This window comes from Eublepharis macularius, chromosome 9 (genome assembly GCF_028583425.1).
Source record: "Eublepharis macularius isolate TG4126 chromosome 9, MPM_Emac_v1.0, whole genome shotgun sequence".
In the NCBI taxonomy this organism is placed as follows: domain Eukaryota; kingdom Metazoa; phylum Chordata; class Lepidosauria; order Squamata; family Eublepharidae; genus Eublepharis; species Eublepharis macularius.
Window position 1 is genome coordinate 8,544,008 of NC_072798.1, and position 18,588 is coordinate 8,562,595.

At 45.3% G+C, this 18,588-nt stretch overlaps 1 protein-coding gene across 1 annotated transcript; it reads left to right on the top strand.

Annotated features, from left to right (window-relative positions):
* Positions 1 to 11,713: 11,713 nt before the first annotated feature.
* On the top strand, positions 11,714 to 18,380 carry LOC129336099 (endonuclease domain-containing 1 protein-like). Its single transcript, XM_054989098.1, has 4 exons — positions 11,714 to 11,819; positions 12,070 to 12,180; positions 15,814 to 16,102; positions 17,209 to 18,380. Exons 3-4 carry the CDS (start codon positions 15,821 to 15,823, stop codon positions 17,752 to 17,754), a joined length of 828 nt encoding a protein of 275 aa, XP_054845073.1. The 5' UTR covers positions 11,714 to 11,819; positions 12,070 to 12,180; positions 15,814 to 15,820; the 3' UTR covers positions 17,755 to 18,380.
* Positions 18,381 to 18,588: the final 208 nt, after the last annotated feature.

The window sequence follows — 18,588 nt, forward strand, 5'->3', positions numbered from 1 at the left end:
GGTGTAGTGGTTAAGAGTGTGGGACTCTAATCTGGAGAGCCGGGTTTGATTCCCCACTCCTCCACTTGAAGCCAGCTGGGTGACCTTGGGTCAGTCACAGCTCTCTCAGAGCTCTCTCAGCCCCACCCACCTCCCAGGGTGTTTTGTTGTAGGGATAATAATGACATACTTTGTAAACTGCTCTGAGTGGGCATTAAGTTGTCCTGAAGGGTGGTATATAAATTGAATGCTATTATTATTATTATTATTATTATTATTATTACTCTTAATACATTTGGGTTAGCTGCATAGTCAGCCCTCCTGTTTTCCTCCCCAAAAATAGCGCGTACACACAAACACGTTGCATTAAGCTTTTACTTGACAGAAGGGTTTTTTTGAGGAATCAGAAGGAAAGAGTGAAAAACAGACACCTAAACAAATAAGCAACCATGATGTGGAGACAAGACAGTCGTTCCATCCCCATTTCAGACCAGTCTCAACATTTACTGTGTCAGGTGACAAATGAAGGCGATGGGATGGATCCAGAGTTGAGCCAGCCTCATCGGATAACATTAACCTTGGATCACAGGGCGGCGTGACATTGTGGTCAGTTGTTTGGGTGTGTGTGGTCTTGAACAGACAGAGTGTTACAAAAAGAATTTTAGATGCAGATCATGCAAAGCAATGATTATAGGACAGGAAAGCAGTTCCTAGCTAGAAAAGGCTTCATCCATAAGGGCTAACAGTGGCATGAAAGAGGCACGGTTTACAGAGGGGCAGATATGGACGCTTCTCCTTTGTCTCCCTGTTTTACAAGGATGTAAAGTAATAACAAAGCCAGGCAGAACACGAGAGAGCAAAGCAGCTAGGGGAGCGCTTGCTCTGGTCTTCCTTCCTCTAACACACAGTTGACTCTCAGAAGACAACTCAGCAACGGCAATGGTTAAGCATGTGAGAAGAGTTTGGGCTAGTAACAGGAACTGTTGAAAAGGTTGATGCTCTTCTTGCCATACAGAGGGGCAAGTTGCTGCTCCAGTTGCGACAGGGTGCGCTCTGTTACTGCTGGTGGATTATTCGGGTCGTTGCTTGCAATGACGGCCCAGGACACCCTTTTGTTTTGGGCATTCACACAGCAGGATGCCGACCAGACATAGCTGGGGTAATTGACTCTCTTATTTATTAAGGTCTTCCCCGGCACGGCTCCCACCATGACGTAGACTTTAGAGCACCCATACTGAGCCGTCTTCTGCGACATGGTCTGAGTTTCATAATTGACCCAGGGCCCTTGGTTGAGTTTGTTGAACTGGGGCACAATGTTGGTCAAGGTGAACGTGGCGGCTTTGCTGTCATCTGTGTTATGATGGACCACGGGGTTCAAGTGGCCTTTATCTACATAATAAGGGGCCGCTGCATAGTCGTTGAAAGTGGCCTGGCTTGCAGCAATATCTGCGGGAGGAATGGTGCTCTCTCGCTCATCTTCCATGTTTTTGTTAAGGTTGCTGCTCACAAGCTACAAAACAGATAGAAAATGTGATTGAGACAAGTCCCAGGTCCAAGAATGTCCCCCTAGAGTGTCTCTGCTGGTCAGCCATCAAAAAAGGCTTGGAACTGAAAGAACATATAGCATGTACTTCCCTTACATTGTTTAAATCTGGATTTAAAAAAATCCAGCATTTCTTAAGAAATGTCTCCTCTCGCATGAATGTTTTTAAAATCTTCCACTGTGGGTCTAACCTCCAGCAGTTCTTTTTCTATGGCAGTGCAGGTACTACTTATACAGGAAGAATCAAACCCTACTTCTAAAAATGTGTAGAGAACCTCTAAAGACAATGTAATATAGTAGTTAGAGTGCTGGGCTAGGAACTTGGGAGGCTCAAGTTAAAATTGTCACTTCTATGGAAGCTTGCTGGGTGTCCTTGGGCCAGTCACACACTCTCAGCCTGACCTACCTCAGAGGGTTGTTGTAAGGATAAAATAGAGAAGGGGAGAATGATGCAGGCCACTTTGGGTCCCCATCAGGGAGAAAAGCGGGGTACGGATGGATGGGTGCCAGGCATATGGAATATACTGATTTTAACTTGTTTCTAATGTTGATTAGAAAACTTAGTTTTCTTACATAGTTTGTATCCCTGTAGAATACTGTCCTGACCTGGATGGCCCAAACTAGCCCAATTCCATCAGATCTTGGAACCTAAACAGGGTCAGCCCTGGACAGTGTTTGGACGGGAGACCACCGAAGAAGTCCGGGTTTCCTATGAAGAGGCATGCAATGGCAAATCACCTCTTGTTATGATCCTTACTTTCTCTAGGGTAGATTTTGCCTTTAATCTTTCCTTTACACCATCTGGGTAGATTGTTGCCACCAGGAATATTATATTCCAAGATATTTTATTTAAATTTTCCCTTTAGGAATGTGCCTAAGCATCGGGCTCCTTCGTGGTTCTATGTGGCCCTGAGGATAGGAATGGGATATAGCAATGACAGCTACTTTGGGATATAACAAAAACAAATGTTTATTTTTTCAAGAAGCATATCGGTTTCATAAAAGTAGTTCTTGGTTCTTAAAGTTACTTCATTTAAACTCATTCACACAGATCTCTTCTAAGGCTTCACACACAGTTAGCCTCTTTCTCTAACTCAATATTTCTCACAGACATGCTTAAACTGCTCAGGCAACACACAGCTTGTCTGCTTTTCCCTGACTCAATGTTTCTCTCAGACTTTCTTAAATTTACTCAGGCTGCACACAGCTTGCCTGCTTTCTCTGGACTATTATTCACAGAAATGCTAAAACCTGCTCAGGCAGCCCACAGCTGGCCTCCCTTTCCCTGACTGAGTGTCCTTTCACAAACATGCTCAGTTCAGGTTTCACACAGGTCATATTTCTCTCATGAATACTTCAGTATACTCAGGCAGCACACAGCTAGCCTGCCTTCTTCTGACTGGCTATTTTGCTCTCCCCTCTCAGTCTCAAACTGCCTTCACTCCGCCCACACTCTCAGTCATCAACCAATCATATCGCTCACTCATCCCTCTCTTTCACCCCCACTCTTCACCTACACCACACCAAGCATTTAAAGACACATGCACCCATTTACTTGAAATCATTACTCCTCTATTCAGGGCTTTTTTTCAGCTGGAACGCAGTGGAATGGAGTTCCGGAACCTCTTGAAAATTGACACATGACTGGTGGTGCCGCCCCTCCGTCTGGAGATCAGGGGGCAGGGCCACCAGCCACGTGACCATTTTCGCCAAGGGCAATTTAAACTTTTAAAAACTCCCCCCCTTGTTCCAGCTGACCCAAAGGGACGTCATTGGTCCTGCGAGCTTGACAGTACTTCCATCGCTATAGAATACTAGGTAATTCAGTTACCAAGATAAGCACTTTTTTAAAAAAAATGAGAACGCAGCCTGCTACCCAAAGGTTGGACTAGATTTTGCAGTACATGTAGAAATTGATTGCCAGATGTCAGGAATCCTGGTTGTAGAACATGGAATTAGAGGATCAGACCCCAAGTTACAGCAGATGTGCTGTTCTTGGATCAGTTTGTGTGTGAAGTCCTCTTACCTGGGGCTCTATCATCCAGTCGGTAGACCTGTCACCCGGGGAAGGGGTGTAAAGGTATGCAGAGTAGATGGGAATGCGGTTTGTCCTGTCGTACATCGTGGCATATTGTATAACATTCTTGTATGTCTGGCAAATCCTGGCTGGGTTGAGCGGCTTCAGGTTATCGTCAGGAAGTTTTCCGTCCAAGAAGAAGCTGGGGCATGAATTAAAACTGCTCACCACCGCACAGTGCCCGACACTTACAAACGATGCACAAATGAGGAACAGGAATGATAGCAACATTGTGGAGCTGTTGAGAATGAGAAAGTGGCATAAAAAAGAGATGTCAATAAAACAATCAGGAATGAAAATATTTCATCAATGGAATTTGCTAGCTGCCTGAAAACACAACATCTTGGAGCTGTTAATCTGTCCAGTTTTATATACCTTTTAATGCATAAATTGAAAAGAGTCCAGTAGCACCTTTAAGACTAACTAACTTTACTGTAGCATCAGCTTTCAAGAATCACAGTTCTCTTCGTCCGATGCATACACAGCGGACGAAGAGAACTGTGATTTTCGAAAGCTTATGCTACAGTAAAGTTGGTCTTAAAGGTGCTACTTTTTTCGATTTTTGCTACTACAGGCTAACACGGCTAACTCCTCTGGATCTTTTAATGCATGCAACCCACGTTCTGACATGGTCTAGTTTGGCCCTTTCAGGAACCACAAAAAGGGAGAGGTAGGAATGTAAGTGTTAAAACAGAACTTATTAACAAGCCATTCTGAGAACATAACAGGAACCATGTCAAGATGTTGAAGAACAAAGGAATTTGCCCAGTCAAGGGTAAACACAATGGGATAAAGAAATGGACCCAAGTACTCAGTCTGAGATAGCGATATGCTTACCTGTGCAGCTTAGCTGCAAATTCTTCCAGTAGATGTGTGATGTCCTCCAAGAGTCTTGAGAAGAATGAAGTTTGCAGAGAAGAATCACACCCGTTATATAGGCGCATCACCTAATCAAAACGGAGAAACCACAAATATCTTGCAATCACCTGTAGAAAAGCATTTGGAAACAGCCGCCTGTGAGTGCACAGTTACATTGGGCAAATGACGTGACTTGTTCTTCTTACATCACACAGTTATCCCATCTTTTGAGCTAGTGAGAATTCTTCTTCCTTGGAAGAGCCACCTTTCTGGGACTCAAAACAGAATTTCTAAGGAATGAGTTTTTTCATTCCTTAGAAAATCACAAAAAAAGAAAAAGAAAATCACACATTAGATGATAGAATTAGTAAACTTGAAACGTTTTCTTTTTGCTTACATGGAAGCCATTGTTTAACTATGATCTTCACAGGTATTGCAAAAAATTTTTTGTACCTGATGTGCTCGTCACACTGAATTTTAGTTTACTTTTTTTGCTGGTTTTGTAGGCCCCCGAGTGCATTGGTTGAGTTCTTTTATTGAGGGACATTTCCCCCCCTGTTAGTCTCTATATTTATTGTTTGGGGGGGACGGATTTAAATGGTCCCAAATGATCAGTCCAAGATACAGATATATTTACCCAGGCAGATTAGCTGCAGAATCTTTCTGCAAACGTGTGATATCCTCCAAGAGCCTGGAGGAGAATGATAGTTAATCTTTGTAAATAAAAAATGTTTCTTTACATGAATATGAATGTCCTTGTTGTTTGCAAATCTGTCTCCCATGTCTTTGGAATCTGTCAGCCACCAACAGGTATGCTGACAGTAAAACAGTCTGTCATATTTTTAAAGTTACAGAGCAGGAAGGAATTGGATGAAGATTATAGTCTTGGTTTGCAGTACTTGTCTATGAAACTGTGCAGCAGTATTGTGTGTTGTCTGCCTTGGAATGCTAGAATTCTGTAATGTCTATTTATTTCTGTAGAGAAGAGCTAGAGCCCAGTAGCACCTATAAAACTAACAAAATTTGTGGTAGGCTATGAGCTTTCGTGAGCCACATACCCTACCACAAATTGTGTTAGTCTTATAGGTGCTACAGGACTCTTGCTCTTTTCTACTGCTACAGACAGATTAACATGGCTACCCATCTTGATCTATGTATTTATGGGAGCCTCTCTGGTACTCTGTCATTCTCTCCTTACCTCAGACTACTTACTACTTGGGGAAATGGAGATTCCATACATTTTTGGCATTAGGATCGCTTAACCATTGGTTAAGAGGTCCTAATTTATAAGAGCCCCGAGGCGCAGACAGAGTGGTAAGCTGCAGTACTGCAGCCCAAGCTCTGCTCACGACCTGAGTTCGATCCTGGCGGAAACCGGGTTCAAATAGCCAGCTCAAGGTTGACTCAGCCTTCCATCCTTCCGAGGTCGATAAAATGAGTACCCAGGTTCCTAGGGGTAAAGTCTAGATGACTGGGGAAGGCAATGGCAAACCATCCCGTAACAAAAAGCCTGCCAAGAAAACGTAGTGATGTGATGTCTCCCCATGGGTCAGTAATGACTCGGTGCTTGCACAGGGGACTACCTTTACCTTTAACATTAGTATACAGCGTGAGATCCAGAATGCAAGATGACGTCAATTGATTCAAGGTGAAGCACACGATCCACTGGTCCTTCTAGTGTACTATCATTTTCAGTTGCTAGCAGCAGTTCAGTGTACACTTCTAGTGCTCTTAGCATACACACTGGGAGAATGCACTGCGTGTGATTGCCTCGATACCCACCATTTTGTCCACATTGGGCATACGTGTGCATATAGTAGCTTCAGCACATGCGATTAGAATCTCTGGTATATTTACTGAAGCTGGAATCTATGCACATTTCCCAGTTTGGACACAATGGCGATTGAATGTATCAAGATGACAGCTTGTAGCGCACTCTCCTGGTTGGTATGTGTGGCAGGAGAGCTTGAAATGTAACATCCGAAGAGGGCTTCTTTGGATGCAGAATCTGCATTGGCAGGCTTTCTCTTTCCTCTGTGCACGATGCTGAAGTTATGGATTTATAACCACCTAGCCCTTTGTCCTTTGGTGGGGTTTATTGATTTGCTTGTTTGCTTGTTTAAAATATTTACACACCCAATTCTCTCGCAACCAAATCAAGACCCAGCAGCGGCCACAGTAGCCATTGCAAGGTGGAATGGCCACTTCTGATCACACAACCTCACACTTCTTGCAGTGGAGCGACCCGCTGGCTTCCGAATGACCAGCAGTTCTTGCCTAATGTGCAACCGTTTCTCTCTGCAGCAATCGACCTTTACTGAAATAAGCAACTGATTTTGCACATGCATCACGCTCCTGCTACAATAAACAAGCCCGTGATATAGTTAACAATTACAGTTATCTAATAGGAAGGAAGAGGAATCATTTACCAATCTAGTAGGGCTCTCTAGACATTTGCAGTTCTTTCGTACGCTGGATCCAATAAGGCTCACATCTCCTAATGAGAAACTTCCAGTCTCTCCTACATGGTTGTTTTAATATCTGCTCAGAGTGGTGATGTTACTTCCTTTGGGGCTGAGTCCACGGGTCTTTGGCAAAGTGAGCACGCAGAAGGATGTGTCCTTGGCATCTCCAATGAAAGCATCTCAGAAGGACGCTGAAGGATAGGAAAGGCCCAAGAGAACAGCTGCCAGCCAGAGTAGGCGATACTCTGCTAGATGGACAAAGGGGATGACTTGGTATAAGTCAGTGTCATAAGTTCAAGGTGGATCCCCTTAGAGGAGAGGCTGTGGCTCTGTGGGGTAGCACATGTTTTATATGCACATGGGCCCAGATGCAAGCCTTGAAGTCTCCACTGAAAAGATCTGAGAGGCTGGAAAAGACCTTCTTTGCCCGACACCCAAGAAAGCTACTGCCAGCCACAGAAGCAATAAGGAGCTGGATCAGGGGGTTGCTCTAGATCCAAAAGTGGCTCTGAGTGGAGCCAACGATGGCTTTAAAAAAGAAAGGTAAATCTTTCAATTAAGGTATATTGGAAGGGTAAGGTAGAGGTTAAGAATAACTTTTATGCAGGGGTGGACTGGCCATTTAACTTCCAAGGAAATTTCCTGTGGGGAGTCACTGCTAGGATTGCCAGTAGGGGGCCCGCCGGTAACAAACTCCCAGGGATTTGCCCCCTCGTCTGCTGATTGCCCAGCGTGTGCGTGCTCCCAAGTGGCGCGGTGATGTCACTTCCAGAAGTGATGTCATCGAGCCGACCATGGGAACATTTCTGCGCTTCATTTGGGGCTGATTCAGCCCCAGGCAGAGAGCAGGAGTGCTCATGCGGCTGGTGTGATGTAATCACGCTGGCTCCGGGGCACGTGTGAGCGGACTTCACGTAGTGCACAAGGTAAGTGCCAGGGACTCTGCCCTCCCGACGGGAGGTGAGGAGTACCTGGCAACCTCAGTTGCTACGTCCCCTTACCCTCCCAGTGGGAGGGGAGGACCCAACACTTACTGGTAAGATTTTCTTCACACACCAACACAATGATGTCATTTCCAGGAGTGACATCACGGCACTGGCCACGGGAACGCTCCTGTGTGCTGCACAGAGGCGATTCTTTAAGAATTGGCCTGTTTGGGGCCCAAATCAGCCCCAAGCAAAGCACGGGCGCCTTTTCACAGCCAGCATGATGACGTCACTTCTGGAGTTGACGTTGTTGCACCCTGTGGGAAGCGTTCCCATGGCAGGCTTACCAGGGAGGTATTTTGCCTCCCGAGCCCATTTCTCCTTGCCTTTTCTCCCCGCCAGCCAGGTGAGTGGGGGGGGGAGGCTGGGAGCGGGGGATCTCCCACCCCCACCGGGGAACTGGCATGCTAGTCACTGCCCTAGAGGGCCACTGGGGCACCGCAAGCCGAGCAAAGCCTCAGCCAATTTGCCCAAGCCTTTGAGGCCTCATCAGCAGTGGCAATTGCTGTCATCCCCTCACCAGCAGTGGCAGTCGGTGTCAGCTCAGCAACTGTGTCCTCCTGCGCCGTTCCTAGTTTGGGGGATGATGCAGTGGGTAAGCTAATGCTCATTGTCGGCCCCACTAAACTGAGTGGCTGTGCAGTGTTGCTTTGTGGAACCTCCATGTTCAGGGGAAGCCACCCTCTGAAGCCAAGCCGCGTGAGGTTAAGCACGGGGAGAGGCTTCGGCCGGCATTCCTGAAGTTGTGTGCCTTCTGGGGCCTCTGTGGAAAATGGGATGCTGGACTAGATGTAGCTACATGAGGATTTGTAGCTCTGCAACCCACTTGTGGTGCTTAGGGTTGCCCAGGGCTGGCGCCAGGGTTTCTCACGCCTGAGGCAGCTTCAGGCCTGCTCCTGCCCCCTTGCACGTGCGCACAGGGCAGCTGGGTGGGAGAGCTGGGAGGCTGCCCGCTCTGCTGCTGCTGGCGTACACTCCCAACCAGGCATGGCGGGTGGCTGGGAAGGCGCACGTGCATCCTTCCAGCCCTCCTGGTCCGTTGCTCTGAGTGCCGCCCCAGACGCCTGCTGCGCCTGGCCCATTGCAGACAATGATAAATTGAAGTTGTCAAACTCAAGCTTACAAAATGTGAGTCAGTCCCAAAGATGATCAAGATTGGAGTCCAGTGGCACCTTAGAGACCAACCAGATTTTCCAAGGGTCTACGCTTTCGAGAGTCACAACTTCCAAGATATCTGAAGAAGGGAACTTTGGTAACTGGTATCCTCGGTCATAGAATCATGGGGCTAGAAGAGACTTACAGGGCCATCTAGTCCAACCCCCTGCACAATGTATGGAATTCACAACTAGCTCCCCTTCCCCACACACACCCAGTGGCCCCTGCTCCATGCCCAGAAGATGACAAAACACCTCCAGGATCCCTGGCCAAACTGGCCTGGGGAAAATTGCTTCCTGACCCCAAAGTGGCAATCGGCATAACTCTGGGTGTGTAAGAAGGGGCCACAAGAACAAAGCACGGATGTAACCCTTCCTGCCCTCCCACTCATGATCTGCCTAACTTCACGATCTCTTTTGCCTGGGTTGTAGCTAATTGCAGAACGTGATTGTTGCTAATTGGAGAGGATCTGTTGTTGCCTGAGGGCGAAGGTACAAGTGACGAATGACACTTGAACAGCAACTGTATTTCTCCCTGTTCACTTGCGCTCCACTCAATCCACTTGCCGTTCAAGTGTCATTCGTCACTTGCAGCTTGGCCCTCAGGCTGACTGCTGGCCCTGCCCTTTGCTGGGTGACTGAATGGTATCTGAAGAAGGGAGCTTTGACTCTCGAAAGCAGCAGGGGAGATCCACACAGGGGTTTATGCCCACGTGGTAGCCCATCGGCTGCCACTCCTTGGTTTCCTCCCCTCAACTTCTGGCTGAAGCAGTGCAGTGGTTCATTGGCTGGCAGGTGGGTCAGCCGATACTCAGGAACCAATCCTTATGCATCGTCAAAGCCCCACAAGCTGTGTGTGTATACCAAATAAAGTTGTGGCCTCCTTTTTACTCCAACCAGCTGTGTCTGTGGGTTTTTGTTGCCGTGCCTCCTCCCCTCCTCTGCCCATTAACGCTGAGCTGCAAGTGCCCACTTGCCCAGAATTGTAAAGTTTAATCAAAAGGTTTTGGTGAAGGGGCTTGTAAAGTGAAGTCCAACGCACCATGTGCTCTATAATACAACTATATATAGCAAATATACAAACCTGATCTAGAGGCCCCTGGGGCCCTGAGGCCCCCAGTAAACATACTATAACCTCAACCACAGTTCCATGGAATTACTTGGTATAAGTCCATAACTTCAGCATTGTGCACAGAGGAAAGAGAAAGCCTGCCAATGCAGATTCTGCATCCAAAGAAGCCCTCTTCGGATGTTACATTTCAAGCTCTCCTGCCACACATACCGACCAGGAGAGTGCGCTACAAGCTGTCACTTTGATACACTCAATCACCATTGTGTCCAAATCGGGAAATGTGCATAGATTCCAGCTTCAGTAAATATACCAGAGATTCTAATCGCATGTGCTGAAGCTACTATATGCACACGTATGCCCAATGTGGACAAAATGGTGAGTATCAAGGCAATCATGCGCAGTGCATTCTCCCAGTGTGTATGCTAAGAGTGCCAGAAATGCGCAAGTGTGCAATGAACTGCTGCTAGCAACTGCAAATGATAGTACGCTAGAAGAGCCAGTGGATCATGTGATTCATCTTGAATCAATTGACATCAAATTGCATACTGGATCTCATTGCTCTATACCAATGTTAAAGGTAAAGGTGCAAGCACCGAGTCATTACTGACCCATGGGGGGACGTCGCATCACTACGTTTTCTTGGCAGGCTTTTTGTTACGGGATGGTTTGCCATTGCCTTCCCCAGCCATATACACTTTACCCCCAGGAAACTGGGTCCTCATCTTACCGACCTCGGAAGGATGGAAGGCTGAGTCGACCTTGAGCTGGCTACCTGAACTCGGCTTCCGCCGGGATCTAACTCAGGTTGTGAGCAGAGCTTGGGCTGTAGTACTGCTGCTTACCGCTCTGCGTCACGGGGCTCTTATAAATTAGAACCTCTTAACCAATGTTAAGTGGTCCTAATTCCAAAAATGTATGAATTCTCCATTTCCCCAAGTAGTAAGTAGTCTGAGGTAAAGACAGAATGACACAGTACCAAAGAGGCTCCCATAAACAGCATATTCATAAATAAATAGACTATACAGAATTCTGGCATTTCGAAGCAGTCACCCGCAGAGTTCCAAAGGCCAAAGTTTATGACCAAAGTTTATGACCCTCATCCAATTCCTCCTTGCTCTGTAACTCTTTCTAAAAATATTACAGAATATTTTGCTATCAACCCACCTGCTGATGGCCGTCAACTTCCAAAGACACGGGAGACAGATTTGCAACCAACAAGGAAATTCATAGTCATGTAAAGAAACGTTTTCTGTTTACAGAGATGAAATATCATTCTTCTCCAGACTCTTGGAGAAAGATTTGCACATCTGCAGAAAGATTTTGCAGCTAATCTGCCTGGGGAAATATATCTGTACCTTAGACTGACCATTTGGGTCCATTTAAATGCCGCCCTCTTCCCACCCAATGCACATTAAATGTAGAGTGACAGGGGATAATATGTCCGCTAATAAAAGTATACACCAATAGACTCTGGGGCCTATGAAACCAGCAACAAATAACCAGAAAGGCCAGAGGGGGAAAATGCTATTAAAGAGAGGCTGGTTAAAAACAAGATCCTGTTACTAGGATCTGGGCTGGAGAGGCTTTTGGCTGGGTGCTGGCCGCTGCGGACATGCTCCAGGAGCTCTGTGGATTTCTAAAAAGTTTGAGAGCTGTGAAGATCATAGTTAGTCAATGGTCTCCACGTAAGCGTTTATCTCTGATAATTCTGACTTATTGATTGTGTGGTTGAATGAAAGAAACCTCTTATTTTGACCCAGAGAGCTGGCTCTCCTAGAGAAGAAGGATTCTCACTAGCCCCAAAGATGGGATAGCTGTGTGATGCAAGAACAGGTCACATCCTTTGCCCAATGTAACTGTCCACTCAGGCGGCTGTTTCCAAATGTCTTTCTACAGGTGATTGCAAGATATTTGTGGTTTCTCCGTTTTGATTAGGTGATGCGCCTATATAACGGGCGTGATTCTTCTCTGCAAACTTCATTCTTCTCAAGACTCTTGTGAGGACATCACACACCTGCTTGAAGATTTTGCAGCTAAGCTGCACAGGTAAGCGTATCTGGATCTCAGACTGGCCACTTGGGTCCATTTCTTTATCCCATTGCGTTTACCCTTGACTGAGCAAATTCCTTTGTTCTTCAACATCTTGACATGGTTCCTGTCACATAGTCAGAATTGTTTATCAATACATTCTGATTTAATACTTACATTCCTACCTCTCCCTTTTTGTGTGTCCTGCAAGGGCCAAACTAGACCATATTAGAATGTGGGTTGCATGTATTAAAAGGCATATAAAACTAAGCAGAGTATAACAATCTCAGGGAAGAACATGATGGGTTTTTGAAGCTTACCAGCTGGTGTGTGCATGCTAGAAAACAACAACAAACTTGCACTTTGCTTAGATTTAGAAAAGAAATTAGAGTTCTTTATTATAGGATAGGAAAGAGGAGGGATAGATTCCTATCAACCTATCTAGTCTAAGGATGAGCATGGATTACAGGACAAGTCCTGCATCCATGGTACAAGAAGGAGAGAAGAGATAGTTGTGTGACAAGGAGAGGAAGAGAAGAATTGTATGTCCCCTTCTAAAATCTGAAGCATTAAATCCTCCTCTTCTAACAGCATGAAGCAGACATATAAGGCACTAGGATAGAGAGGATTTATTTTACTGATGAATGAAAAATGGGAGGGCTGGATGAATGCTAAACCTCTGCCTTTCCTTTTTGCCAAATCCCTGCAGCTACTCTTCTTCTGGCTCAGCCACTAAAAAGAAGCTAGAAATGTGGTTTTTAAAAGAATTGGATCTGGGTTCTATGGACCCAATGGCAGCTGGATCTAAGGAACCTGGACCCAATTCTTTTAATACCCATACATCTAGTTTGGCCCTTTGGGGAAAAGATCCTGGGACAGGACTCCAAGGGGAAAGTGGCAGGCAAAGCAAGGATAAGTGTCCCCTCTTCCTAGCCGCCAGTTCTCCGCTTTGAACTGCCTCCTTGCCCTGCCACCTGTCATCTCATGGAAGGGACCTTCATTTAAGACTCATTCCTGCAGTTATTTGATGGCAAGCCATCCCTCCTTAAAAGAGCTGTCAGTTTTTCATGGCAAATAATTGCAGGATTGATATTTGGAAATAGTCGCTGAAGCTTCTGATAATTTGGTGACCCTAATGAAATTTCTCATGGAGCTTCCTCCATTTGATATCTAAAGGACTCTCTGTTCTGATCTGAAATGGACAGGAAAAAATCACACTGCTGAGTGCTGACCCTTCTTACAGCTTTCTATAGCTGTCCTTAAGATGTTCCACATGCCCCTCCAACTGTAGCAGTAGAAAGAGTCCTGTAGCACCTATAAGACTAACAACATTTGTTGTAGAGTATGAGCTTTTGTCAGTCATGGCTCACTTCTTCAGATGCAGATGGAATGTGAGTCCATCTGTCCATATCCTGGTAAGTGGGGTGATTTCAGATGCCGAATGACAATAGCAGGTGTGATAGGATAGGGTGGGGTATGCAGAGGGCTGTTGGGTGTGGAGAAAACAGCACTGGTAATGAGACAGGAAGGCCAGGTCTCGATTCAATCCAGGTGAATGCATTGTCTTGCGTTTCAGCATCAGTTGCAATTAAGCAGTCTCTCTTTCTAATCTCCCTGTGAAATTCTCTCCAACGGTAACTTTCTTTTCATTGCGTTGCCCATTATCCTTCTGTTATTATCCGCTTAAATTCCTCTTAAGCAAAGTATAATGTCATACACATGATTAAAGTTGTGTGGAAAAAGTTCAAGAAGTGAACTCAGCTGCCATCTCTTATTCAATGGTAACGTAAGAATCCAGGGAACTCGCCAGTGATGGAAGGGGAGTCATCAAACGATATATAAGATGGTTAGTTGGGGGAAAGATCAGACTTCCTGGCACCAGGGATGGTTGTTTTTCCTTGGCATTCTGTTTGTCCATTCATCTGTTCATCATCCATCATCTATTTGTCTGCCCATCTGTCCATCTATCTGTCCATTCAGACACTTGCCTCTCTGCCTGTTTATAACAACATTCAATTTTTATACTGCCCTTCAGGACAACTTAACACCCACTCAGAGTGGTTCACAAAGTGTGTTATTATTATCCTCATGACAATCATCCTGTGAGGTGGGCGCGGCTGAGAGAGTGCTAGAAGAGTTGTGACTGACCCAAGGTCACCCAGCTAGCATCAAGTGGAGGAGTAAGGAATCAAACCTGGCTCTCCAGCATGAAGGGGAAACTGTGGTCTTTGGAGAATTAGGGGAGATAGAAAATTACTTAAGCTTAAAAAGGGGTATATTTTACTGTATTTTATTGGATTAGTATAGTATATTTACAGGGGAGTATAAGTAGGAGTAATAAGGTTATAGGGAGTATATGTGAAATATAGATAATATAGTTAATTGGTATGTAAGGAATAGTATGTTACATATATATATGTAGTTTTTTTCTTTTTTAAAGTTAGTATATGTACCTATTATTACTTATATAATTTTTATATTTTTAACTAAGATAAGCAATATAGTTAGTGTAGATAGTTAAGATAAGTAAAGAGATTTGATTAGTATGTATAATATAGATATACATTATAGATTTTAAGAATTTATATGATATACTTTTTAGATTAAGTTGGGTATGGAAAACTGCTGGGAGTCACCAGAAAAAAAAGGGGGGGGGGAAGGATCGGGAAAATGCAATGGGGTGGATAATGATAATGATTTTTATGTTTCTGTTTGTAAACCCATCCAATAAAAAGTCTTTAAAAAACAAACAAACAAACCTGGCTCTCCAGATTAGACTCCTGCCCTTCTTAACCACTATGCCAAACCATTACACCAAACTATTTGCAGATCTCACCTGTAGGATGTAAAAGAAGCATACCTTGTTTACACACACACACACACACACACACACACACACACACACACACTGTGTGTGTGTATAGGTAGAGAGAGGGAAATTAGGATTTTGTCTCAGTATTTGGATTTCTTCTCTCCCCTTACTGGCCATTCTGCCTGGTCAATATATGAGCATTATGTTGCTCACTTGCTTTCAATGAAACAAGAGCTTCCATTCCCCTATCAGGTGCCTCCACGCTGATGAAGGAAGGAAGGAAGGAAGGAAGAAGGAAGGAAGGAAGGAAGGAAGGAAGGAAGGAAGGAAGGAAGGAAGGAAGGAAGGAGAGGCAGGTGACAAACATATCCACTGCCTCCCACCCCGTTCATGATCCTTGTTATGCTGAATGGCTTGGATGTCCCAATGTGATAAGGAAGGGGAGCGGGCATGATTGACAACAGAATCTATACATTGGCTTCAATGGGCTTAGATGGGTGTAATTTTGTTTAGGATTGCATAGTGAGTGTCACACACTGAATTGTCATTTGCACGAGTAGGTGCACAGATGACCGCACCCGATCCAGGCTTCCTCTCCATTCTGAGATCATTACCTTCCATTTCAGAAAAAAAGTTTTCCTTTGAGCACTGCTTAGTGGAAGAGTCTGATCTAACAGCAACATTGATGTGTGTTTGTGCCTTTGATGTTATCGACATTTGATCAATAGCTCCAGGATGTTGTGTTTTCAGGCAGCTAGCAAATTCCATTGGTGAAACATTTTCATTCCTGATTGTTTCATTGACGTCTCTAGTTTATGCCACTTTGTCATTCTCAACAGCTTCACCATGTTGCTACCATTCCTGTTCCTCTTTTTTGCATCGTTTGTAAGTGTCGGGCAATGCGAGGTGGTGAGCAGTTTTAATAAATGCCCCAGCTTCTTCTTGGATGGAAAACTTCCTGACGATAACCTGAAGCCGCTCAACCCAGCCAGGATTTGCCAGACATACAGGAACAAAGTGTTCTATGCCACGATGTATGACAGGACAAACCGCATTCCTGTCTACTCTGCATACCTTTACACCCCTTCTCCGGGTGACAGGTCTACCGACTGGATGATAGAGCCCCAGGTAAGAGGACTTCACACGCAAACTGATCCAAGAAAATCACGTCTGCTGTAATTTGGGGTCTGATCCTCTAATTCCATGTCCTACGACCAGGATTCCTGGAATCTGGCAATCAGAGCTTGATTTCTATACGTACAGTCTTTGGGTAGCAGGCTGACTTCGCTCTCATTTTTTTAAAAAGTGTTTAGTATCTGAATTACCTAGTATTCTATAGTGGTGGAAGTCCTCTCAAGCTGTGGCTGACTTATGGTGACCCCCTCATGGGGATTTCAAGATAAGATGAACAGAGGTGGTTTGCTATTGCTTGCCTCTTCTTATGAACTGGACTTCTTCGGTGGTCTCCCGTCCAAACACTGTCCAGGGCTGACCCTGTTTAGGTTCCAAGATCTGATGGTTTTGGATAGCCTGGGCTATCCAGTTCAGGACAGTATTCTATAGTTACACAAACTTTGTAATAAAACTAATCTTTGTAATCAACATTAGAAACAAGTTAAAATCAGTATATTCCATATGCCTGGCCTCCATCCATCCATCCATCCATCCATCCATCCATCCATCCATCCATCCATCCATCCATCCATACTTTGCTTTTCTCCCCAATGGGGGACCCAAAGTGGCATGCTTAATTCTTCCCTTCTCCATTTTGTCCTCACAACAACCCTCTGAGGTAGGTTGGGCTGAGAGAGTGCGACTGGCTCAAGATCACCCAGCAAGCTTCCATGGCCGAGTGGGGATTTGAACCTGAGTCTAGCACTCTAACCACTACACTACACTGTCTTCCTACAAATTTCTAGAGACAAAGTTTGATTCTTCCTGTAGAAGTAGTGTTTTCACTTCCATGGAAAAAGTCCTGCTGGAGGTAAGGCGCATAGTGGAAGGTCCCTCCACATAACCTCTAAACATTTTAGGAACATGCATGCTGGACGAGACGTTCCCTAAGAGATGCAAAGGGGATGAGGTCTGGATTTTTAAATCCAAATTAAAACGATGCATGCTACGTTGTCTCTTTGATGGCTGACCAGCAAAGACTGTTCTCCAGAACAGAGACTCGCTAGGGGGGACATTCTCAGAGCTGGGACTCTCAACCACATTTTCTATCTGTTTTGCAGCTCGTGCGGAGCAACCTTAACAGAAACATGGAAGATGAGCGAGAGAGCACCATTCCTCCCGCACAGATCGCTGCAAGCCAGGCCACTTTCAACGACTATGCAGCAGCCCCTTATTACGTAGATAAAGGCCACTTGAACCCCGTGGTCCATCATAACACAGATGACAGCAAAGCCGCCACGTTCACCTTGACCAACATTGTGCCCCAGTTCAACAAACTCAACCAAGGGCCCTGGGTCAATTACGAAACTCAGACCATGTCGCAGAAGACGGCTCAGAACAGGTGCACTAAAGTCCACGTCATGGTGGGAGCCGTGCCGGGGAAGGACTTCATATCAAATAAGAGAGTCAATTACCCCAGCTATGTCTGGTCGGCATCCTGCTGTGTGAATGCCCAAAACAAAAGGGTGTCCTGGGCCGTCATTGCAAGCAACGACCCGAAGAAGCCACCGGCAGTAACGGAGCGCACCCTGCGGCAACTGGAGCAGCAGCTTGCCACCCTGTATGGCAAGAGGAGCATCAACCTTTTCAACAGTTCCTGTTACTAGCCCAAACTCTTCCCGCGTGCTTTGCCCTTGCTGAATTGTCTTCTGAGAGTCGAATGTGGTGTGGTAGTGGAAGACCAGAGCAATGGCTCCTCTAGCGTCTCTGCTCTCTGGTGCTGTGCCTGGCTTTGCTATTGCTTTAGATCCTTGCAAAACAGGGAAACAAAGGAGATGAGTCATATCTGTCCTACTACAAACCATGCCTCTCTCATCCCACTTCCAGCCCTTAAGAATGACGACCTTTTTCCAGCCTGAGTCGCACTGGAAGCATTTTCTAGCTAGCAACAGCTTTACTGCCCTGTAATCACTGCACTGCAGCAGCTGCATCTAAAAAATTCTTTTTCTAACTTTATCTATTCAAGACCCCCCCCCCGAACAACTGGCCACAATGTCATGCTGCCATGTGATTCAAGGTCACAGTTATCCGATGATGCTGGCTCGATGCTGGTTCCATCCCATCTCCTTCATTTGTCACCTGGCACAGTAAATTTTGAGACTGGTCTTAAAAGGAGATGGAACAACTATCGTGTCTCCAAATCACATCTTGGTTGCTCATTAGTTTAGGTGTCTGGTTTTCACTCCTTTTCGATGCTAAAAAAACCCTTATGTCAAATAAAAGCTTAACGCAATATGTGTGTGTTGTGTGTATGGGCTATGTTTGGGGAGGAAAACAGGAAAGCTGACGATGCGGCTAACCCAAAAGCATTCTGAGTGTTTAAGAGTTTCACCATTAACATGCAATAAAAGTTACAAATCCGTGCAAAATCGAAAAGAGTCCAGTAGCACCTTTAAGACTAACCAACTTTACTGTAGCATAAGCTTTCGAGAATCACAGTT

Bases quoted from the DNA above. Each gene is read 5' to 3' on its own strand.
- LOC129336099 (XM_054989098.1), top strand. From the start codon at position 15,821: ATGTTGCTACCATTCCTGTTCCTCTTTTTTGCATCGTTTGTAAGTGTC. The intron at 16,103-17,208 runs GTAAGAGGACTT...TCTGTTTTGCAG, and splicing joins ACTGGATGATAGAGCCCCAG to CTCGTGCGGAGCAACCTTAA.